At 41.1% G+C, this 24478-nt stretch overlaps 3 protein-coding genes across 6 annotated transcripts; 2 read left to right on the top strand and 1 right to left on the bottom strand.

The window, feature by feature from the left end:
- Nucleotides 1-1859: 1859 nt before the first annotated feature.
- On the top strand, nucleotides 1860-4243 carry LOC147939948 (uncharacterized). Its single transcript, XM_087461093.1, has 5 exons — nucleotides 1860-2670; nucleotides 2757-2789; nucleotides 2947-3434; nucleotides 3595-3738; nucleotides 3797-4243. The coding sequence occupies exons 1-5, from the start codon at nucleotides 1860-1862 to the stop codon at nucleotides 4241-4243; spliced, it is 1923 nt and encodes a 640-aa protein (XP_087317219.1).
- Nucleotides 4244-7374: 3131 nt separating this feature from the next.
- LOC147939947 (uncharacterized) lies at nucleotides 7375-7980 on the bottom strand. Its single transcript, XM_087461092.1, has one exon. The coding sequence runs from the start codon at nucleotides 7978-7980 to the stop codon at nucleotides 7375-7377; it is 606 nt and encodes a 201-aa protein (XP_087317218.1).
- An 8158-nt stretch (nucleotides 7981-16138) lies between these two features.
- Nucleotides 16139-24128, top strand: LOC104707066 (sugar transporter ERD6-like 18). 4 transcript variants are annotated; one of them, XM_010423336.3, is made up of 18 exons: nucleotides 16139-16441; nucleotides 17266-17328; nucleotides 19797-19886; nucleotides 19990-20049; nucleotides 20175-20240; nucleotides 20348-20413; nucleotides 20943-21018; nucleotides 21183-21247; nucleotides 21357-21449; nucleotides 21570-21656; nucleotides 21777-21861; nucleotides 22395-22438; nucleotides 22720-22782; nucleotides 22934-22993; nucleotides 23120-23173; nucleotides 23267-23326; nucleotides 23506-23620; nucleotides 23886-24128. In XM_010423336.3, the coding sequence occupies exons 1-18, from the start codon at nucleotides 16295-16297 to the stop codon at nucleotides 24023-24025; spliced, it is 1434 nt and encodes a 477-aa protein (XP_010421638.1). In that variant the 5' UTR covers nucleotides 16139-16294; the 3' UTR covers nucleotides 24026-24128. The 4 variants fall into 4 exon arrangements, with proteins under 4 accessions (XP_010421638.1, XP_010421639.1, XP_087317725.1 ...); XM_087461600.1 differs by having other exon boundaries at nucleotides 16239-16441; nucleotides 23267-23311; nucleotides 23571-23620; nucleotides 23886-24086; XM_010423337.3 differs by lacking the exon at nucleotides 17266-17328 and having other exon boundaries at nucleotides 16169-16441.
- The last annotated feature ends 350 nt before the right edge of the window (nucleotides 24129-24478 follow it).

Raw genomic sequence — 24478 nt, 5'->3', positions numbered from 1 at the left:
GCACAACTTAAATAAATAAAGATTTTGTGGGAAAGAGCAAGCAAGTTCTTTTATTAATCGGGGAAAACGTGAGATCGTCACTTAAAATAAGTCGGGATAGAGCTTGTTAATTCACAAGCGAACTAGCAAGCTAAAAATGACGAACTGAAAATAGGAACGAATTATACGAAAGACAATAACAGTTTTCGATGCAAAGTATTGCTCTGTAGGTATTGTCCGCGGGTCAGAATGGTGATGCCAATAAATGCTTTCTCCTTTTATAGGGGACTGTTGACCTAGGGATGTCTAGGGTTTTTGTCGTGAATTCCTGAGATTGCCCTTTTGCGAGAATTAGTGGACTTGCTCCCAATCTTGTCGGGCCGAGATTGTAATTAATGAATCTTGTTGGGCCGAATGGCATATTGGGCGTAGCCCATATCCAACAATAGTCCCCCCCTTAGTCCGGAGAGTGGCATTCCTTCTGCGATCAGCGGACGTACTTAAATTATCCGTAATATGCCTGCTCGGCTCATATTGTTTCGGGTCGCTTCTATGGAACAAAATTGCTACAACGATTCTTCTGTAGTCACCAGGCTCGTTCTTCGAGAGATACCGTGGATATCCAGCGGTCTTTACTCTAAGCGCGGTATTCAATGAGTTTCCCGAAAAAGAGCAGATTGCATATCGAGGTGACGGATTCTGCAGTAAAATTTCCGTTTTATTTACTTATTTATTTGTTCTTCCTCTTCTCCCTTTTTCTTCACTTCCTCCACTTCATAAAAAGGTAATTTCCTCCCTCTATCCTTTTATTTTCATGTTTTTACTTCTTTCTCTCTCTATTTTTCTCTCCCCTTTGTTTGGTCACATATCCTTGAAGACCTAGCAGCCGCCGCCGAGCGAGCTTCTCATGGGGAGATCACCGATGGTCGGCGGTCGGCGAGGCCGTTCGGTTCGGGATCGGCACGATGCCGATACAGGGAGAGATGGAGGTTGCCGTGCTGGCTCGGGCTTGAGCGGGTTTGAAGGTCATCAGATCGAGCTGGGTTTCGAGGGCGGCAGCGAGAACGAGGTCGGCAACGGGATGGTCGGAGATCGGCGCCATATGGATTCCGTGAATCCGGCTGAGAGAGGCGGAGCGTTTGAGTCTGGTCGATCGGCGGAGATCGGTGGATTGGATCGTGAGGGTTCCGGGTTGAATGGTGTGGTCGGTGCTTTTCCGCTGAGAGTGGCTGGATCCGGTGAGTTCGGCGTGGGAGATCTCGGATCTCGGCCTAGCGTCAGCGAGATCGGGATGAGAGATCTCGGAGGTCGGTAATCTGTCGGCGAGATCGGGATGAGAGATCTCGTAGCTCGGCCTAGCGTCGGTGAGATCGGGATGAGAGATCTCGGAGGTCAGCAATCTGTCGGCGAGATCGGGACGAGAGATCTCGGAGGTTGGCAATCTGTCGGCCAGATCGGGATGAGAGATCTCGTAGCTCGGCCTAGCGTCGGTGAGATCGGCGTGGGAGGTCTCGGTTCTCGGTCGTCAGGCGATAGGACTCCAAACGAGAGAGATCGACGAGGGGGTATGAACGAGGTCGGCAAAGATGGCATGCCCGAGGTCGGCATAGGAGACGAACCGGAGATCGACATAGTTAAGGGCACTGCGACCACTCGTCGAATTGGTGAGATCGGCAGTCTCGCGAGCAGGATGTCACTGGCGAATGGGTGCTCCTGAGGTCGGCGCAGTTAGTCGCCGGGTTGAGGTCGGTTCCGATCTCGTCGATACTTCCTGCAAGGTCGATTCTGACGATGGTGATGCCGATCTCATGGTGGGTGGTCGCGAGGTCGGCATTTCGTGCAGATAAGAAGGTCGTCCTTCGACGAGCTCCCGAGTTCTAATGTATACGCGTGGTAAAACTCTTGCGGGAATCCAGCGTGCTTTTTCCGAAGAGTTTGCGGCTTATAAAGACGTTTTTGATGATGTTAGTGTCGGTATTGGAGCAAAGTGTGGAGATTTTGATAGCTTGGCCAACGACTACAATTTTGCTGATATTCTCGAGTTCAGCGAAGATAGCGACAGTGGTTCTGGTGGGAGTCCTATGGACGTTGTCCTGGCCGAGGATACTGGTCCACGTTCGGCTGTTTTGGGTCTTAGTGCTGCATCGATTGGTGCCAATCTTTCAGTCGGCTCGGCCGATCATGGTCCTTCGTTGTGCACATCGGATATTATTGCTGAGATGGCGCGGTGGTGTAGGATGCCCGAGGGATTGGTTTTCCGGGTTCCTGAGTCTCACGAACGTCCTTGGACGCCTCCGACATGTTTCATTGCGCTTTTTGAGCATTACTTTACTGAATGCGGTCTTTTGTTCCCTTTGCCGAATTTTTTGATAAGTTATTGTGCGAGGCGTAGGATTGCCATTTCTCAGCTTTCTGTGGGAGGTATCCGTAATGCGGTTGGTTTGGTGATACTTGGTACGAACTGTGGTGTAGAGGTTGACGTGCATTTTCTGGAGGAAGCCACCAAGTTCACAAAAGTTAGAGGTAGTCCGGGATATTTCTACACCAGTGCTAAATCAGGTCATCAGATAATCGTCGGGGCTGAGAAAAAGATTCGTCGTTGGCAACGTTATTTTTTCTTTGTCAAGCGGGACGAGATTTCGTTTGATGATCTCGATGTGTTTTGTGCTACTGAGTGGAATATGTTTCCCGGTAGCTTCATAGTTTCTCACTCATACTTGTTTGATTGCTATTTGACTGGTTTCTGACCCTTTCTTTATTTTTGTTGGTGTTTGCAGAGCCTGTCGTCCGCTTGCGCGCTAATCCTCCAGGTTTTTTTTTATAATCTCAGACAGATCCGAACACTAGGGGCACTCCATTGGCCTTCGATTACTCAGAGATCTCGTGAGTTTCCTCCTTATTCTGTTGAATCGATTGTTGCTCTCCTTGTTGGTTATTGGGTCGTCACACTTTTGTTTTCCTTTTTAGGTCTACCGCGCTTAGGGATGGAAAAAGTTAACACTCGTCTTCCTCGATACGCCGATCCGTTCAAGAAGGCCGTTGATGCTGGGTCTTCTTCGCGTGCTGCCGACACCGAGGTCGTTGACCCGTCAGCCGGCGGAGGTGCTGATCTGCGAGTTGCAGGGGATTTGAGATTGGCGGAGGTGGCCGCTACCCTTGCTGACAAAAGAGCTGCCAAGGTTCCTGCTGTCGTTCCGCGTGCGCAGAAGTCATGTGGCGAGGCTTCTGATGCCCTAGCGATCGTTGTCGCTGATTCTAGGCGTCCTACTCCATCGAGGAAGAGAGCTTCTCATGGTGAGGTGGTTGTTCCCGAGCCCGAGTCGTCCAAGAGATCTAGGAGGGATGGCATACCGCGCGACACCACTGAGATTGATGATTCGTTCTCCTTTTCTTACAAGACGAAGGACGAGTTGTTCATCAACAACGCTGCTGCATGTGGTGAGCTCGCTAGCAAGGTTCGCGACTTCTTCGACCCGCTCCCCTCTGTGGGTTCTCTCTATGATCCCGTGTTGTATCGGTCGTGGGCTCGAAAACACTTCCAGGTTGGCATTCTTTTTATGTTCTTGATTGAATTTTCCCAATAATTATCTTGATTCTTTATTTCTTGCATTTCAGGATGGTGGTGGTGTGAATCGCATGGTCGTCTCGTACGAGCGTCGCATTGCCGAGCTGGAGAGGCAACTTGCTGATTCTCGTACTTCTGAACCGTCGAGGAGATCGGCTGAGGAGCTTCGTCAGGATCTTGAAAAAGAGCGGGGGGTTGCAGGTGGCCGAGCTCAAGGCTTCTCTTGACGCTTCCCGCTCTCGTCTCGAGCAGTTCGAGGTCTATCATGCATTTCAGAAGGCGCAGTTGCAGCAGCTGCAAGCAGAGCGACATGACGTTGATGTCGAGGTTGCTGGATACAGGTCTCGTACTGAGAGGATGAGGAAGCATATTATTGACAACAGAGCGGCGCAGGAGTCTCTTCTGACTTTGAGCCAGGTGACCGGCACCTATGATTGTCTTCATGAGCTGGTGAAGGGTGGTACGGTCATTCCGTCGAAGACTTTGCTCGGCTTGGAGGCTGATGCGAAGATGTGGGAGGACAAGGTCCTTGGTTTCGATATCGCCAACGTTTTGGACAGCGACCTCGAGGCTCTTCCAGAGACTGCGATCGTTCCTACGAATCTTCAGGCGGCGGAGGTTCTTGTGATCGTAGGAGAGGAGGTCGTCACGGCAGGGGCACCTGCGGCCTCGGACGCTCAGTTTGCTGCCGAGCAGTGACTTGCTTTTGTCTTGTTGTGCTATTAGAACCTATTCCCGTTTTGTAGCGGATCTTGAGACGTTTAGGCGGTGTATTTTCTTTTTGAACCTTTGCATTATGACTGGACCTGCTTTATGTGTTGTCTTCTGATTTCAAGTTGCTCATTTCTCATCATCCTCCTTTCTTGTTTTTAAGATAAACCTCTCCTCTTGATTTTAGAGTAGTTGAGATCGATCATATGCCTGTGACAAAGAGGTCGGCATGGCTGAGGAGGGCGCGAGAGCGGCTCTCTGTGAGGTCCGATGACGTAGTTCGTTCCGAGATGGAGTTTTATCATGCTCAGATCCAGAGGTTGAGAGCTTACATTTTCGCTACGCGTCGAAAGTTCGAGCGTCATTTCTGGTTTCATCGTGTTGACGGAATTATCGGATATCTTGAAACTATGATCGACGAGGGTTTTTTGGTTCCGAAATGGAGATGGGATCGTTTGTTAGAGGAGCGCTCTCGTCGTGAGGCGTCATTGGCTGAGGTGGAGATTCCCATCCTTGAAGCGGGCGATCTCAAGCCTATTGGGAGCAGGCCCTTCGAAGGTCGACCCGAGCTTGATGCTTGCCGGACTCGGGTTGACATATTGCGTCGTTACATTATTCAGTTAGAGTGTACGGACCATTTCTTCGTTGAAAGCAACCGTGCTGAGGGGATTCGCTCGTATCTCGAGGAGATGGTTGCTAGGGGTGCGAATGTTCCGATGGACACGCTAGAAAGTATGCGGAGGGAGTGCCAGTTCTGGCACGTGAAGATCGGCGAGCTTGAGTTTGATAAACCCTCCGATGCCGATCTGGGATTTGAAGACTGAGTTTGCACTTGAGACTTGTTTGTTCTGTTAGTTTTTTTGTGCCGAATGTGGCCTTTCGTATTTGGCTTTCGTTGCCTTGTCCTTGTGTTCTTTTGGATTATGGAATAAGAATGTTTTTGTGTTTTCCTATCTTTGGTATCGAGTTGTACTTTACGGTGCAAGACGTCTCCTGGCTTATCCTATTACGTGTATCGAATAACAAATGTTTAGGGTGGTAGTCGAGATGAGCTCGTCATACCTTTTAGGTGCGGCTCTGGTGTCCGGCTTACCCTGTGTGTGCCACGAGATCGGCAAGAGAGTGCAAGTAAGAACTTGGCTTATACAAACTTAACCGCCTACTAGCTGAATGCGATCTGGGTCGGCTTATTTATGCGGATTATTTCACCGTTGCATCCATGAGGAACGCATTTTAAATCGTTCCCTTGGCCAGAGGGTCGATGTAAGAGCTGGATATCTCGCAAAGACGGACTCGTGTGTTTTGATGGGTTGAAACTTTTGTTTTTAATTTTTTGGTATCAAGCCATTCGTAGTTCATATTACAAAGGGAGAGCTCGGTAGTACGAGCGTTCTTTTTTTTGTTTTTTTTTGATAGCTCGGTAGTACGGTCGTTCTAATGGTAATAACGTTTAAGATTGCCGGAATTTCATGAGCGAGGAATTGGTGTGCCGTCCATGGCGAGCAGCTGGTAGACGCCGGGAGTGACGACCTTGGAAATCAGGTAAGGGCCCTCCCAATGAGGGCCCATTTTTCCTGCGTTGAGCTCGGCAGTGTTCTCGAAGACTTTTCGGAGGACAAGATCGCCTTCGTCAAAGTGGCGTGGCTTCACCTTCTTGTTGTAATATTTAGCGGTTTGCTGTTGATAGTTCTGAATTCGAAGAAGTGCCTTGTTGCGTTCTTCTTCGAGAGTGTCGAGGGTATCGAGCATCATCTTACTATTGAGAGTAGGATCGTGAACGAGCATTGAGCATCGTAATGTAGGTACACCAATTTCCTCTTGTGCAAGGGCTTCCATTCCATGCGCAAGGAAGAACGGTGTCCTTCCTATTGATCGGCACGGGAAAATTCGGTGTGACCATAGAATGCCATCGAGCTCGTCGGCCCAGAGACCTTTCTTATCTTCGAGTCGTTTCTTTAGTCCGTCAATGATGGTCTTATTGGTCGCCTCGGCTTGTCCGTTGCCTTGTGGATAGCGGGGGGTCGACTTGCTCAAACGGATTCTCCACTTCGCGCAAAAACCTTCGAATTGGAGCGAAGTGAACTGCGTGCCGTTGTCGGTGACAATCTCATACGGAATTCCGTGCCTGCAAATGATGTTTTTCCACACAAAATTTTGGACTTCGTTTGTTCCGATTTTTGCATAGGCTTCGACTTCAACCCATTTGGTGAAATAATCCGTCACAATGAGAATGTATTTCTTCTGACGAGACGCAGCGAGAGGTCCAACGATATCCATTTCCCATCTCATAAATGTGTATGGTGGAGAGGTCGTTCTCAACAGTTCGGTTGGCGCATGGATGATTGGAGCGTGGCGCTGGCATTTCTCGCATCTAGCGACGAATTTCTCGCAGTCGTCGTTCATGGTTGGCCAATAATGACCATTATTGCGTATGCGTTGTGCGAGCGCGCGACCGCCGGAGTGATTACCGCCAGAACCTTCGTGAACCTCTCTCATTACATCATTGATTTCTTCGGGACCGACGCAAGTCAAAAGTGCACCAGATGCTGTCCAACGGAAGACGTTGCCATCGAGAAGTGTGTAATACGCGCAGCAAGTCCGAAGGCGCCGGGCCTCCCACTTGTCCGAGGGGACGATACCGTCTGCGATAAAACAACGGATTTCTTCTTGCCAATCGTGTGGTCGCTCGTGAAGTTCGGGATTGGGTTGGGCGTGCGACGATGAAGCTTGTTCGTGCGACGATGACGCTTGTTCGTGAGATGGTGACGATGAAACTTTTTCGTGAGATGGTGACGATTGTTCCTGAGATGACTAAGTTTGTCCTTCTTTGATAGTCGCGGATCCTTGCTCGGCCGAGAACTCAACCGGTGGTACATTTGCCGATGGTTCAACGACGAATAGCGTGAGTATGGGGGTGCCGTCCTCTGTTCTTTGCTTTTTCGAGACTTGATCGCTGAAAGTCTCATGTTCGATAATCTGTTTTTTCTTTTTCTTATCTTGGATATTGGGCTCGACGTGTGCGAGGAGATTGATGCTTGGTCGATCGATGCTCTCGACAGGAGGTCGGGATCGGAGGTGGATGCGAGGACGGCCAGAGCGTTGGCCGGTGCGTTGTCACTTCAGGGAATTTTGTTCAGCTCGAATGTCTCAAAGTTGTTGGACAGGTCTTGGACGACTCTGAGGTAGGCATCCATGCGGTCGTTCTTTGCCTCGTAGTCGCCGCTAAAATGGTGAGTTACCAGCTGTGAGTCACAAAAGACTTGTATCTTTTTCACCCCAATTCCACTTGCCAATCGCATTCCGGCGATTATGGCTTCATACTCGGCCTCGTTGTTCAAGGCGGGAAAGGCGAGCCGGAACGATTGCTCGAGTACTTCACCCGTTGGTGAAACGAGGTGTATGCCGATCCCGGAGCCGTGTCGAGAGGATGTGCCGTCAACGTGCAGTGTCCACTTCTCCTTTCGCGGACAACCAAATTCTAGCTCGGGAGGGAGTTCGATCAAGAACTCAACGAGCACCTGAGACTTTGCACAAGTGCGGTTTTTGTATTTGATGTCGTACTCGCTGAGTTCCACTGCCCATTTCGCCAGGCGGCCCGATTGACTGGGGCTGTGGAGAATGGTTCGCAGGGGTTGGTTGGTTAATACTTCAACAGTGTGGGATTGAAAATACGGCCGAAGCTTCCTTGCGGAAATAACTACGGCGTAAGCGAGTTTTTCTAACATGGGATATCGGAGCTCGGCTCCGTCTAAGCTTTTACTCACATAGAAGATTGGGTGTTGTTCTCCTCTGTCCTCCTTGATTAGTACGCCACTGACCGCCTAGCCGGAGACAGCGATGCACAGATATAAAGTTTTGCCCTGATCGGGCTTTGCTAGGACAGGGGGAGTAGCTAGGTAGTGCTTGAGTTCTTGGAAAGCAGACTCGCACTTATCATCCCATTCGAACTTCTTGTTGCTACGAAGCAACTGGTAGAATGGTAGACACTTATCGGTAGATCGTGAAATAAATCTGTTTAGAGCAGCGATCCGCCTGGTGAGGCGTTGAACTTCTCGGGTGTTGCGTGGAGATAGGAGGTTGGTAAGCGCCTAAATTTGTTTCGGGTTAGCTTCGATACCTCTCTTCGTGACGAGGTATCCTAAGAATTCTCCAGAAGTCACGCCGAACGAGCACTTGGCTGGGTTCAGCTTCATATTGTATCGGTTTAGCACTTCAAAACACTGAGCGAGATGCACGACATGATCAGCGGCTTGGGTTGACTTGACCAGCATATCATCGATGTAAACTTCCATGGTTCGTCCGAGCTGCTCGGCAAACATGCGGTTAACGAGGCGCTGATAGGTTGCACCAGCGTTTTTTAGGCCAAATGGCATAACCTTGTAACAGTAAGTTCCCTGATCGGTGATGAAGGCCGTTTTCTCCTGATCGTTCTTGTGCATCATAATCTGGTTGTATCCTGAGTACGCATCCATGAACGACAAAAGATCGTTCCCCGCGGTTGCCTCGACTAGTTGGTCGATTTGCGGTAGGGGAAGCTATCCTTTGGACACGCCTTGTTGAGATCGGTAAAATCGACGCACACCCGCCACTTGTCGTTCTTTTTCTTTACCACGACTGGATTGCTCAGCCAGTCGGGATACTTAACCTCACGGATGGATCCAGCCTCGAGCAATTTTTTTACTTCCTCGTTAACGGCGGCGTTACGCTCTAGACCGAGCTTTCGTCGCCTTTGTTTTATCGGCTTAAGTCCACATTGAGCTCATGGCAGGTTATGTTGGGGTCGATGCCGGTCATACTGCTCATGTTCCATGCAAAGGTTGTTGCGTTCTGGCACAGGAACTTTACGAGCTCGTCCTTGATTGGTTGTGGCAGGTCGGCCCCGATTCCCACGCATCGAGTTGCGTCGGAAGAGTCGATGTTTACTTGGATGATTGACTCAGAGTTAGGGCGAACACGACTATCTGGCCGCTCAGCTGAGTCCGAAACGGTGAATGTCCGGGCGTGGTGTTGTTGTCGCTCAATGATGAAGCAGGTTCTTGCTACCAACAGGTCCCCTTGTAGTGTAAATATTCCTCTAGGAGTTGGGAACTTTACGCACTGGTGGTAAGTTAACGCCACGACCTTCATCTTATGCAGCCAAGGAGTGCCGAGGATGACGTTGTATACGATTGGCTTGTTGATGATAGCAAAGTTGATGCACTGCATCGTCCCACCCACATAAACTGGTAGCATGATCATGCCTTCCGTCATCACCGTGTCACCGTCGAATCCGGTGAGAGGTTGAACATCGTGCTCGGTGGTCCGCAGGTCGATTTCCATTTGAATGAGCACGTCACCGTCATGACGTTTACCGAACTACCTGTGTAGATCAAGATTTTGGTAACCATACTTTCGCCGATCTCCATCTGGACCACCAGTGGGTCGTTATGAGGCCCAGTTAGACCCGATGCGTCGGCCTCTGTGAACACGATTGGATCGGAGTTCATAGTAGGTGGGATGCTTTGAGCTAACCATCCTCGCTTGCCCTCTAGTCCCCGTCGATAAGCTTTGATAGAACGGACCGAGTCTCGGCAAGTCGCCAGACCACCCATGATCATGTTTATTCTTCGGCGTGGAGCCGGAGCGTTCACATCCTCAGTTCGCTCGGGATTCCTTTTATAGGTTGATGGTGGGGGCGGTGGTAGGGTTTCGGGTCTCGGTTATGGCGCGGGGGCGGTGTTATATTGCTTGCTTGGGTTTTCGTTCTCAGGATTGAAGAAATGGTTATCCCTGTGAACAGCTATTTGTCGCCACTCGAGATCGACGTCAATTTGGCCCTCTTTAAATTTGTCGAGCAATATTTGTTGGAGGGTGCGAAACTCTTCTGTTGATTGTCCTGCTCGCTTGTGGTATTCGCAATATTTGTTACCACCCTTTCCTGATGGGTCTCGGACCCACTTGTTATTCCAGGGCCTTGATGAAGATGCCTTGGGATCTTGATTACTAACTGCAAACGTTTGGACTTTCTTTCCTTTGTCCAACTTATCGGCGTATTCTTTGTCAAAGTGTTGAAGAGGCTCGTGATGCTCGTCTTGTGCCTTCTCTTTTCCTTTGGACGATTTGGGGGCCGGGGGTTCTGGACGGTTTGTCCTTGATGCCTTCTCTTCGTCTAACTCTATGTATCTGTTAGCACGTTGTAGTGCGTCATCCAGAGTCAGAGGCTCGTGTAGTATTATGTCCTCCCTAAATCGGGAGCCGTGAGCGAGAGCATTTCGGAGAGCTGATATTGCTGTGTCGTTGGCAATCGAGAGCTTCGAGACGATTCATTTAAACCTCTCCATGAAGTCTCGGAGAGATTCGTCGTTTCGCTGGAACATGTTCCAGAGATCGGCGTTCGACGAACCTCGAATCATGAATGTAGAGTGATGTTGGAGAAAAGCGGTGGTAAGCTCGTGATAGCTCCCTATCGAGTTCGGCCGGAGCCGAGAGAACCACCCTAGAGCCTCATGGGCTAAATTCTAAACGAATAGCTGGCAGCAGCCAGCTTTGTACTCTTCGTCACTGACTCGTGATAGCTCCCTATCGAGTTCGGCGGGAGCCGGGAGAACCACCCTAGAGCCTCATGGGCTAAATTCTCAACGAATAGCTGGCAGCAGCCAGCTTTGTACTCTTCGTCAGCTGATTGCAAAACTCATTGACGTTAAAAATGGTTTCGGATCGTCTAATCCGTTGTACGGGGTGAACTTAAACTTGTTTACGTAACGGACTTGAATGTGGGAGATTCGTGCCGTAAATGGTGAGCGCTGGACTTCTTCGAGCACTCGATCGAGGTTGGGAGCAGAGCTCGTGGCTCGATGGACTCTGGAAGAGAGTTCGTGGACCATCGCCTCTAGGCGTCGTATGGTTTCATCCTTGAGATCGGCCTCGGGCTGTTGGATCGGCAGTGTCGGAGTCGGCGGGCTACCGCTCCTTTGGTCTTGGCCGTCTCGCAGCTCCTCATTTGGCTCCTCTCTACTGCATCGATCAACGGATCCTACGATAATGGACGTCGGGCAGCGTCTGTGGCCGTCGTATCGGTCCTCCACAGATGGCTGCGCTGGGGGAGGATTCTCGTTCTCGCCGGCAGGACTGCTGTCGTTTCGGCGCCCGCCCCTCCTTCGTTGGAGCTTGCTGATTTGGTTCTGCGAGGCCTCTTGTGCGGCTGCGATGGCCTCGAGCCATTCGTTTATTCATATTTCCTGGCCATCAAGACGACCGAGGATGACCTGCATCATATCGTCGAGTCTGTTTCTTTGTACAGGTAAGGGGAGAGTGGCGCTGGGGAGAGTGGCGCTGGGGAGAGTGGTAGCGTTGGTGAGAGTGGCGGTGAGGAGAGCAGCGGCATTGCTAACCAGCTGGTCTGCGGCAGGTCCGGCTTCGGCGTGTGTAGCTACGAGAGGCTCGGAGGGCGCATCGGGCGCCGGCAGAGAGATTGTGCTCGGCAGTGGGCCTTCGATTGGGCTCGGCAAGGAGCCTTTGGTTGGGCTTGGCAAGGAGTTTGGCAGGGAGCTCGGCAGGGAGCTCGGCAGGGAGCTCGGCAGGGGGACAGTTCGTGTTCTTGTTTGCCCCTATCGCTGCCCCGTTGGCTGCTCCGTTGCTTCGTTGAAGTTTTCGCTGGGGTTCGTCATGACTTTTGAGACTTCGAAGAAGTGAGGATCGTCGGTTTTGATTCGTCAAAAGAAACGCTTTACTCTTGCCCCACGGTGGGCGCCAATTGTTTGTACCGGGGATTGCACAACTTAAACAAATAAAGATTTTGTGGGAAAGAGCAAGCAAGTTCTTTTATTAATCGGGGAAAACGTGAGATCGTCACTTAAAACAAGTCGGGATAGAGCTTGTTAGTTCACAAGCGAACTAGCAAGCTAAAAATGACGAACTGAAAATAGGAACGAATTATACGAAAGATAATAACAGTTTTCGATGCAAAGTATTGCTTTGTAGGTATTGTCCGCGGGTCAGGATGGTGATCCCAATAAATGCTTTCTCCTTTTATAGGGGACTGTTGACCTAGAGATGTCTAGGGTTTTCGTCGTGAATTCCCGAGATTGCCCTTTTGCGGGAATTAGTGGACTTGCTCCCAATCTTGTCGGGCCGAGATTGTAATTAATGAATCTTGTTGGGCCGAGTGGCATATTGGGCATAGCCCATATCCAACAGCTCGTTTACTATAACCTTGTCTTTGGTCCTACACATTTCATTTAATCAAAGATTATGGCACAAAGTTAAGTAGAGAATGACTGAAACATTACCAAATTCTTCTTCTTTCTGCTCTTGTGTACCTGAGGTATGCACCATAGACACCGAGTTCTGATATAGCTTGACTTTTATGGTAAACACTACGATGAGGTTCTAGGTATTGGCTGCTCTTTTTTCAAATTCTACGAAACTTGTCACTTAGGGGATGAGTTAGAACATATAAAGGTCGAATTTCATCATATCATAGTCATCGTTTCCTACAAAGTTTTGACTCCAATAAAACCAAAACTTTATACTGACTTGGTAAAAAGACATTCAAGTGAAAAAAGAATACGTTAGTAAACGGATAACATCCTCCTAGACTTAAATCACATTGTTCCCAGTGTGAACAAATCCAGAAAAGATGGGAAAATATATCAATACAATAAAAGTTGAATGTTTCTCTCCAGAGCATGACACTTCAGCATTGTGAAGCATTCTGGAGATGACACATCAATTAAAACAGGTAACCAATAAAAACATTTTAATTAATACAGTTCATCATTCTATTCCAATAATAATCATTCACTAACCTATCAAATTAAAACATTAATACAGATCAGTTTTTTGTCTAGGTGGACACATATTTGTTCTCCTGGATGATTTGATTTCTTCTTCTTTATAATTAGCTTTCGTCGTTGGTTCTGATCCAATCGATAGAAAGAGAGCCATGGGATCACCATCACTGCAGATTCAACGTTATTTTCATCGGTGTAACGAAAAGGGTTTGTGTGATCGTGTGTTAAACACACTAATTGTATCGCCGACTTCGTTCAACAAGGAGGGAGAGAGAGAGAGTTGGTGTTGAACGCTAACATCTCCACAAGAAGGAGAGAGGAGAAGAGAGGTAGCCATGAGAGAGTATGGGAGAGCAAGAGAGATCGTAAAAAAATAGAGAAAAGGAAGAAGAAAAGATGGTGCCGAGAGATGGAGGTGGGAAGCGGCGAACATGATGACAATCAACGGAGAAGGAGACGTTGCGGAGGTGGTGGATCTGGTAGTCATTATTGTGACTGTGGCAGGCCACGATGGTGGTGGAAGAGCAAAGTCGGAGTAGATCGGAGCTGGAGAAGAGAAGAACGAGAAAGAGGAATAAGAAAATAAAGCAGTTTGGAGAGGTACCTTTGGAGGCTCGTCGGTGCTGGATGTTACATTGGATTAGAAAGAAAAAAATACCTGCGTGATTACCATCAAGCCATGAGCTCGTAGAAACTGACGGAAGTCCGATCAGAGTTATATTCAAGAAGTTATGTGGGTTGGTTCCTAAGCAAAAAGGTACTGGAACTGCCCAAACCAGAAACCCTAGAAATCATATTCGAGGTTGTCTCCTTGGAACAGTGTTTGGTAGTCCAAAACTTACCCGATCGAGCTGAGATTTGGTGAGGAGCTTCACGGTACTACTGGCTACAGTTTCAACGGTGGGATTGTGATTTTAACGGTTAGTTGTGGTTTTCCACCGGTGTGTTTTGAGACATTTGTATGGAGTAAATAATAACATTTTAATGTTTGGTTTGACAAACGAGGTTGGATGGAGCTGAAGCTTTGTATGAGTGTTCTTGAAATTGGGACTGACATGGGAAAGGAGAAATGAGTTTCAACATTTAAGTGGCAAAGGAGGAGGAGAATTCTCTAGATAACGAAACACAAGAAGTTACGAAAAAGAAAATGGAGATAGATGCTGAGATTAAAAAAAAAATGATGAAAAAACTGTGACAGAAGATAAAGAATCAGAGGTTTAGACAAATGGACACAATGCTGAGACTGAAAAAGCTGTGATGGAAGATAAAGAGTCAGAGGTTAACTTGTGATTGTAGGCAAGACTCATCATTTGGAAGAAGAGATGTTAGAGTTTTACAAATACTAAAATGCAGACTAAAAGACCACTAGAGTAAAGTACATATCTTTGTTTTGGAAGAAGAGATGTTAGAGTTTTACAAATACTAAACTGTAGACTAAAAGACCACAAGAGTAAAGAACATATCTTTGTTCGAAATGATTTACGATGGAGCAAGAATAATGAAAATGTTTCTTTGATGAAGAGATTGAAACTAGGAACGGATAGATGAAACATGTTTCTTCATCTTTATTTACTCGTAGTTTTAATGCTACATAAGCATAACTATGATGTGATTTCGAATATGCGGAATATGTTTTAGAGAATTTCATTATGAGATTTATATGGTATAGTTTTGACATTTTGCGATCCTAGAGTTTTTATTATTTAAATATTATATTTTTTTTTAATGTTGACAAATCATATTTTTGAGTTAAATAAAAAAATCAAAATTGATAATCAACCAACACATGCTTTGATTTTTTTTATTATTATTGCAAACAACATATAAACAACATCTTTAAGATAATTAAAATAAAAACAAAATTAAAAATAATTCGCGGTGTAGCGTGGATACTATCTTAGTATAATATAAAAATGGGTAAAAGTAAAGATAGGCCCGAGTAACCTGGAATGTGTGGAGGTTCTTCACCGAATCTTAGAGAAGCGTCATCGTTGATGAGGTCGTTTTTAGATTATACCATCTGTTTTGCTAGAAGCGCGGCATAGTTAACTCTACTTGGAAAATCAACTAATGGTATCTTCAAGACAAGAAGTTCATCGCCAAGGACTGAGTTTTGGGCGGTTCGGGCGAAGATGGTGTTGGCGAGTAGCTTATACATGCATCTAATGGTCGCGTGTGATAGTGCAGATGCTTTGGTCTTCCCGCTAGTGAAACTACCTTGTCCAATTCGTTGCCACACAACATCAAACTTTTCCGATCCAAAATCGATTGCATCTTGGTATGTAAATCTAAGTGCTTCGTCTAGTACTTGTGGAATAGAGATGGTATAGTGCTTGTCATGAACTGTGAAGGAGAGCATATCATCATCTCGCACCAAAGGTGAGTGTGCACGAGGGAAGGCAAGTGAAATCGTGGCAAGGAATTGCCTCGTCTCTTCTTTGTAAATTTCTTGACGAGTGGACTTCATGAAACAAGTACTAGTTCATTCAACATAATAAGACCAAGAGCTTGCAAAGTGGGAAGTGGGTGTAAGCTTGATCTTGTTGATCGAGTCTCTATAGTCAACATCTTCATGCATCTCTTGGCCAACTAACTTCATTGGTAACTCTTTTCTTCGTTGGTTGTTGGCGTGAGAGTCGTGAAAGGTGGGCTCAGTTGACTCGTTGTTTTCGTCATGCGATGTTGTAGAATCGGACTCTTCCTCGTTGCTCTCTCCTTGTCTTAGTGCTTAGTTATTGCTTTGGATCCTCTTGGTTCTTCTTTCATCAAGACCATCGTAGATTGGTTCGTATATACGAGCTGGTTCTTCAATGTGTTGTGTTTTTGTGTTTTTAATGTTAAAAAAAATAATTTTAATTTTGTGATATTTTTGAAAAATATATTTTGATGATATGTTTAGAAAACAAAAATAAAAGTAATATTTTTTAGAAGAAAAGAAACTCATTTTAGTGGCAGTTAAGAGAATTGTCCATGGTTGAATGAAAATTTTGATTCAAACAAATTATCCACCCTTTTATTAGACTAGAAAATAATGTTTGGGTAACTGTACAAGGAACAAAACGTGTGACTTGGAAATTGACACAAAAGCCCCAAAAAGAATTCTCATAATCGTGACACCTTCCTTAAATACGAAGCCTATTTTGACAAACAGAGCATTCTCTGTCTCTCTCCCACTCTTCTGTACTCTCTCCTCTGTCTCCCTCTCTCTCTCCCTAGATCTCACTGTCCTTTACCAGAAACTGTGTCGTATCAGTACATGCATGTGTAAATGATGGTGGTGGAGGAAGAAAGAAGCATAGAGGAACAGCTTTTGCATCTCAATGACCAAAACGACGATTCAGGCTGTCGTGTGACTGCATGTGTTATCCTAAGCACTTTGGTCGCCGTCTGTGGCTCCTTCTCCTTTGGTGTTGCTGTGAGTTTCTTCTCCTTTGGTGTTGCTAGCTAGTCCTACTTTACATTTTTTTTTTAATTTGATCTTTATCGTCAACTGAGTATATTAACCGAGAGAGAAAGAACATTACAAGCCACATGCATTAAACCAAATATATTTACCATATCGTCAATTATTTACCAATGTTCTAATAATTTAAGAACTATAAAACTCATATAAAAAACTATAATTTCGTATTATCTACTAGGTTTGATCCGGTGGTGTACCACGAGATAATATTTTTAAAAAAACTTTTGAATATATTTTAAATAGATCAAGTTTCTTTGAGTTTTAATATAAATGTTATATTGTTATATATGTGTGTTCTCACAGTAATTAATAAAAATGTTAAGATAGATATTCATTATATATTAAAATAACTCAAATGTGAAATAATTTATATCTGAATATACTTGTTTGGTTACAAAAATCTTAAAACAATTTTTAAAATATATATCCGTTTATAAAAATTCAAATCACATCATATGCTGAAAAAAAAATTTAAACTTTTATTAACTTTACATATTAAATAGTAATTTAAATAATTAAATATAAGATTAAATAAAAGTGAAAGGAAAATTATATTTTAATCTAATATATTTCTTTAAATTAGATAGATAATTTTTAGGAAATTAATATTATCAAATATGGAAATCTTTGTGTTTGGTTGTAAGAATTGTAGAGAATTTAATTGGAACTTATTTGGATACAAAGATAAGAGAGGATGACACAAAAATGTAATCCAAAAATGTTAAGATAGATTTTCATATAAACAGTTTTTTCTCTTTCTTAATTTTATCTTACAGATGGGTTATACTTCAGCTGCTGAGATAGGAATTATGAAAGACTTAGGTCTTTCTATCGCGCAAGTATGTCTCTCGATCACTTTTTTTTTTAAAATTCTATCAACATATTTTAAAGGCAAATCTTATAAATACCACTAAAAATAACGTTTTCTCTCATCTTAGTTTTTTTCCAAAAATTCTACTAAAATGTATTTTTCCAAAAATATCACAAAATTAAAATAAAGTTTTAATATCAAAAAATAATCCCTAAATCCTAAAATACTAAACTTAACCCCCTAAAACTATTCCTTATAACTAAAATTGTCAACCTAAACAAACAAATTTTCCACCCTTAAAAATTCAAAATCATTTTTTTTTTGTGTTTATGGTATTATTGGACCAAAAAAATTTAGTATTTTTGAAAAAAAAACTAAAATATGTTATTTTTGATAAGAAACTTTAAACGTGATATTTTGAAGATTTCCTCATATTTTAATCTAGTCACAGTTTATTTATCCGTAAACTAAAGAAAAAAAAAAGTTTACACAAAACAGTAGAGAGTGAGAGACTGAAAAAAACACGTTGGATTCGATTAGTAACAGAAAATAATATAAAAATTTAACATTATGCACATAAGTAAAACCAATATAAAGTAGAGAGTAAAAAAGGGTGGTTAAAAATTCTGAAAGTATTTTTCGAAATTTTTTGACAATATCAAGTAGAGAGTATAAAGAGTGCTTAACATTATGCACATGAGAATTTTTGAGAAATGCCTTTCAAAATAAGGCATATAGCTGTCCATTTTCAAGAAGACTCCTCGTTAAACCTGAAAATGCTTATAAAGTTTACAAGGTATTTATTGATGATAACTGCTACTTAGAGAATTCAAGTGTGTTTCTAATGTTTTATATGGCTTTTATAAGATTTAATAATGTATTTATATTTTTTTATAAAATTATTATACAAATTTTATATTCATATAAAAGTAATTTGTGTATAGTTCAAGTAGAGAGTATAAAGAGTACTTAACATTATGCACATGAGAATTTTTGAGAAATGCCTTTCAAAAATAGGCATATAGCTGTCCTTTTTCAAAAAAACTCCTCGGCAAACCTGAAAATGCATATAAAGTTTAGAAGGTACTTCTTGACGATAACTGCTACTTAGAGAGTTCATTTAAGTGTGTTTCTAATGATTTATATGGCTTTTATAAGATTTTATAATGTATTTATATTTTTTATAAAAATACTATACAAATTTTATATTCATATAAAAGTAATTTGTGTTTATAAAGTTTAGAAGTTACTTCTTGATGATAACTGCTACTTAGAGAGTTCATTTAAGTGTGTTTCTAATGTTTTATATGGCTTTTATAAGATTTTATAATGTATTTCTATTTTTTATAAAAATACTATACAAATTTTATATTCATATAAAAGTAATTTGTGTATGGTTTTATAAGATTACACACTTATTTGAATATATCTGAAAATAGCATTTTTATAGGCTTTTAGAAACGGTCTGTTTTGAAAAGTAATATAGGAAAAATGACATTTTTAAAATTCTTTTTTTTTTTATATATTATTGCTTTTGATATTCTTTTTTTTTTGTGACTGATTACAATATAAACTGTACACAATGTACCACAATGGTATGGTGTTGTTACCAATCACACAGTGAAACGATCGTACCCAAATTGTCCATCCTCACACAGGATCCACAGGAAATGATCTCACTGGAATCCCATAATTCCGACGAGATAACCGCTGTAGAAATCACTTCTTACAAAATTTACACAAATACACCAAACCCACTTCATCTAGTTATTGAGTGACACAACCAACCATCCCTAGTGACCGAGTAACAAGAGAGGTGGGCTAGAATATTTGATTTCGTTTAGCCATGGACAACACTTCCCCACGAATTCTCCGATTCATTATCAACTCCTCCAATGTTGATCGGCACCTCCACCTGGTGTTAATCTTCACCCATCACACCACTTGTGATCCAACACACATGGTGTTGATCGACGCTCTCCTAGTGTCGGTCGACACCGACGCCCACGACATCACTTCCGTCAATCCTTCCTCATCCAAACATAACCCTAAATGTTCTCCCATAACCCAAAAACACAATAACATGTTGGTGTCGCTAGACACTCCAACCTTACCACAAAATCGTCTATATGTGTATCCGCAATACAAACACTTGATTAAATCACAAACCAACTGTTCATTCCACAAATACACCGTTGGATATGAAACCTAAAGCATCATGAAGCTTCTCACCAAATTTCAGACAAAACAGACTTCATTTCATCTTCCAAACATTGCCCCAAAGTAGCATGCATCTGCATCCAAATACTACGTCTGGTTTACCAAATGAAGAGTACCTTGGTCGTAATCCCCATGAAGTTGAGTATACTTGGTTGGCTGGTGTGGTTCACCTCCATTTTTATCATTTCTTGGAATTTATTGGGACAACAAAAAAATCCCAATAAAATGATTTACTCAACTTTTGGAATTTATCTTCGAATTAATTATCTTTAACAGTTTTCAGCATTTGGTTCATTCAACACGTTGGGATCTGCAATTGGAGCTTTGTTCAGCGGTAAAATGGCAATGTCCCTTGGCAGAAGAAGAGTAACTAATTTACTTTTAATCTCATATATTCTTCAAGTTTAACCATTTGTAACTAAAAATTTTAATGACTAAATTTTTGCTTTTCATGATATTAATTATTAAGACAATGTGGGTCTCCGATATCCTCTGCATCATTGGTTGGTTCTCCATCGCTCTCGCTAAGGTATTTGAATATTTTTACTACAAACATATTTTCTCTTCGTGATACAAATATTATTTAGTAGTTTGTGGTTATAAAAAAACCAGCAATTAAAGAGTCATTTATATTTCATGTATGGAACACCAAAGGATGCAATGTGGCTGAACATCGGAAGAATCTCCTCAGGGATAGGGCTCGGCTTAATTAGCTATGTGGTATTTAGTAACTTATAGTCTACAACTAATATATTTACATTTTATATTTATTTCTTTACATTTGATACAACTAATATGTTTCTTTACCTATTTTTTTTACCAACCAGGTACCTGTCTATATAGCAGAAGTTTCGCCTAAACATGTTCGTGGTACATTTACCTTTACAAACCAGGTAAATTTTAGTTCCAAAAATATATTTTAGGATGAGTGCCAACAAAAAATTAATATATATGTTTAAATATAAATAAATAAGGATGATGATAAAAGAAACTAATTAATAGAAGCCTAATATCCTTTTTTTGGGGGGACAAAGTACAAATATCCAGACTGCAATAAATATGGTTTTAATTTGATCAAATATCTCACCCATATGAGCAAATTATGCTCGAGCTAAATAAACCAATTGTGGGGACATAGTTATATGATATTGATATTGACCTTACCAGAGCTATAAATTTTTAAAAGAATTTTAAAATAATATTCCATATAGTACATTTATAACAATAATTTTGCATAAGTAGATTTATAACAAAAATAAAATTGCTATGTCAATAATTCAGATGGCACAATTTTGTATAAGAAAATAGGTTTGCTACAAAATCTGTTTTTAGTATATGACATTAGGAAATTTCAGATAAATATTTGTTAGCTTTTTGGTGAGTATTGTTGACCCTGTTTTATCATCGTGTGAGTGATTCCAGATTCTTCAAAACTGTGGACTCGCCATGGTTTATTTTTCTGGGAATTATATCAACTGGAGGACGTTGGCTCTAATAGGTAACGTTTCCATTGTACGATTCTTAACTGTGAAACTATGAGATATTTATATAGGTGCGTAAGAGAATGATTAAATAGTAGGAAAATATGGAAAAACTTGAGTTGTTACATTGTAAAGAGTATACAAATGAACTGATAAATTTACAATATTTTATCCGGTTTAGGTGTTTTACCATGCTTCATTCAAGCAATCGGTTTGTTCTTCGTTCCAGAGTCTCCAAGATGGCTGGTTTGTCGTCATTTTTTATTTTGCTACATAATTTACGTACTAACGTTACAGAAAAATAACACACACAATTTATTAACCATGAAAACTAAACTATTTGAATTTGATGAAGGCAAAAGTTGGTACAGATACAGAACTAGAGAATTCACTACTTCGGCTTAGAGGGAGGGATGCTGATATTTCACGTGAAGCCTCAGAAATTCAAGTGATGTTTCTATATAATTAATACTTTTTGGTTAACATAATATAATCAATTATAAATTACTTTTAGTTTATATTCATCCCTTTACAAGTAAAGTCTGAATGATTTTGATTTTGTTTTCAGGTTGTGACCAAAATGGTAGAAAATGATTCAAGTTCAAGGTCGACTTTTTGTGATTTGTTCCAGAGAAAATATAGCTACACTCTCGTGGTAAACTGAAGTTTATGTTACAAAATAAGTACATAAAATATACACTTTCAATACTATTTTAACTCTAATATTTATCTACACAAAGCATATAACTTGTTTATTTTGAATATTATTTCTCAGGTAGGAATCGGGCTGATGTTGGTACAACAATTTTCGGGGAGTTCTGCAGTAGTCGCGTATGCAAGTACCATTTTTAGAAAATCTGGTAAATTTAAGATTAAGCTCTATCAAAAAATTTCATAGTTACATATACATTGACTTATGTAATAAACCGCTCAAACTTATAGTAAATTGATATCAAAAACTACCGGTCGAATATGACTTCGTCCTAGGTCGTAAGTCGTAGGTTGTTGGTCGTTAGACATTTATTTCGGTCGCTATATATATATATATATATATATATATATATATATATATATATATATATATATATTCAGAATTACTACAAGCAAACATATTAATTTAATGATTTAACGATGAGAAACACATTTTTGATACACACACTAACATATAACAGTGTGTTTAATTTGTATCTGCAGAGTGAAATTTCCAGTTTTAATGAGCTTTTAAACTATATTTTTGTTTTCTTTCACTCATCCTCTTGTTATTTTATTTTTTTGCTTACTGATGCCATGGTCTCATGATTTAGGATAAAAGTTTTAATAAAAAAATAAATTAGTTAAGTTCTCTTTCCATTTTTTTGATTTGCCTTAAATAATTTATTTTGAGTTGTAACAGGGTTTTCGGTGGCCCTTGGATCGACACTGTTAGGATTCTTCATGGTAAGTATATACATTGGTCTTTGTCAAAAAATTGTTAAATGTATGGATGCACGACACCAAATTTATGCAGTCAAACTATATTATGTTGTTATTCAACTGTTCCATCTATTTTACTAAGAAAAATGTTTAAGATATAAAACATTAAGAAAATTGTATCTGTCAATAGCAAAAAAATAGTTGTAGAATACAAATGATCAAAACAAAATCAATTTAAAGTTTGTATAGAATAATGAAAAAAATCTATTAAAAAATCTAGAATTTACATTTTGTACTATTCGCAGATACCAAAGGCCATGATTGGTGTCATTCTCGTAGATAAATGGGGCAGACGGCCTCTCTTGTTGGTAAGCAAGCACCTTTAACAGTAATTTTGTTACATTTGTTTACGTATTTGTTTTCTTGTAGCACATTTACTTATTTACTAATTAACATATAGAAAAATTTTAAAAGCTGTTTGATATTGATTTGATTCATATTTGGACTTGCTATATATAGACCTCTGCATCTGGAATGAGCATATCTTCCATACTTATTGGGATCGCCTTCACGTTACAGGTTATATTTTCAGTATTTGTTTACTGTTATTTATTGTGGAATCCCTTTAATTTATTCTACAGTTTTATATTCTTAACCTCACTTATTTTTCAACAATATATTTGTATATTAATTTGGTATGAGCAGAAAATGAAATTGCTACCAAACCTGACTCCAATATTCACGTTCATATGCCTTATGGTAAAACATTTTATCCAACTTTCACACAATCTTTCTGATTATAACATTTTGGTCTCTTTTCTAAATTAGTTTTTTTTTTCTCTAAATTGGCAGCTGTATATTGGAACTTTTGCAATAGGTTTGGGAGGTCTTCCTTGGGTAACTATGTCTGAGGTACATATATTAGCTCAACTTTTATTTTTTCAATACAGAAAATAATGTATACTCTCTCCCTTATACTAAACTGATATTTTAGATTTTTTTTTTATATAAGATTCGAACAAATGAATTTCTAAGTTTTAACACACTTTTTATAAATAAAGTAATATATGTATAATGTTTGTTGTGTGCAGATATTTCCAATAAATATAAAGGTAACAGCAGGGAGTATAGTTACGTTGGTATCATTTTCAAGTAGTTCGATGGTCACTTACGCTTTCAACTTCCTGTTCGAGTGGAGCACCCAAGGTATCTTTTCTACTTCTTTTTCCAACTTATTTTTAATTATGTTATAAACTATTTAGGTAAAAAGAATGAAAAATAATAGAGTATTCAGAACCTGTATTTATGGCATCATTATAAACCTTGTATACATTTTAGATCGTTATTATTCGTTTGTTAGACCATACCAAATTATATAACTTATAACTGTGGAACCAAATTGTTATATTCTATATATAAAGTAGAGTTTAATGAATAAATTTTCTTCTCTTAACTTTTATAACTGAAATAGGAACATTTTACATATTTGGGGGTATTGCGGGAGCCGCGTTGCTTTTTATTTGGTTGCTCGTCCCGGAGACAAAAGGATTATCACTTGAAGAAATACAAACTAAGTTTATTCACCAGCCCAATGAAACAAATCAAACTTAGATTATATGTATGTTCATCTGCAAAGAAAATTTACATTTCTTTTCGTTATGTAATTAGTAATTTACATGTCCATATCAAAAATATTTCTTAACTTTTATGTTCTTTTACTAAAGAGAAAGAATAACTGACAAAAAAAACACATATGCTAGTTTACATTTGTTATACGGTTTGTGTAGTGTGGGCGGACATGAGGCGCCCGAACCCTCTTAAATTATTCACTCTTCTTCATTATCAAACTTTCTTTAATAAAACTATGATACTATTGTAATTACAAATGGGGAAATAATATGTAAAAACAAAAAAAAAGAGGGTTGCGTGTACCTTATTTTCTCAATCTTGTGAATTTCTTTATAGAGTCACGTACATTACATATCTAATATGACAAGGTCACCGAGAGGAGTTAGGTACAACCGTGCAAGACTTTATGGACTCAATTTCATCGAACATGTAATT

This window comes from Camelina sativa, chromosome 8 (genome assembly GCF_030686135.1).
Source record: "Camelina sativa cultivar CO46 ecotype springtype chromosome 8, ASM3068613v1".
Lineage (NCBI taxonomy): Eukaryota > Viridiplantae > Streptophyta > Magnoliopsida > Brassicales > Brassicaceae > Camelina > Camelina sativa.
The sequence above is the reverse complement of the archived record's forward strand: the minus strand, read 5'-3'. Positions and strand labels throughout refer to the sequence as shown.

Coding starts and splice junctions, on each gene's coding strand:
- LOC147939947 (XM_087461092.1), bottom strand. CDS start 7,980: ATGTTAGAAAAACTCGCTTACGCCGTAGTTATTTCCGCAAGGAAGCTT.
- LOC104707066 (XM_087461599.1), top strand. CDS start 16,295: ATGATGGTGGTGGAGGAAGAAAGAAGCATAGAGGAACAGCTTTTGCAT. Junction 17,329..19,796: donor TAGGTCTTTCTATCGCGCAA/GTATGTCTCTCG, acceptor TATCTTTAACAG/TTTTCAGCATTTGGTTCATT. Junction 20,050..20,174: donor TCTCCATCGCTCTCGCTAAG/GTATTTGAATAT, acceptor GGAACACCAAAG/GATGCAATGTGGCTGAACAT.
- LOC147939948 (XM_087461093.1), top strand. CDS start 1,860: ATGTATACGCGTGGTAAAACTCTTGCGGGAATCCAGCGTGCTTTTTCC. Junction 2,790..2,946: donor CTTGCGCGCTAATCCTCCAG/GTTTTTTTTTAT, acceptor TTTCCTTTTTAG/GTCTACCGCGCTTAGGGATG. Junction 3,435..3,594: donor GTGGTGAGCTCGCTAGCAAG/GTTCGCGACTTC, acceptor CTTGCATTTCAG/GATGGTGGTGGTGTGAATCG.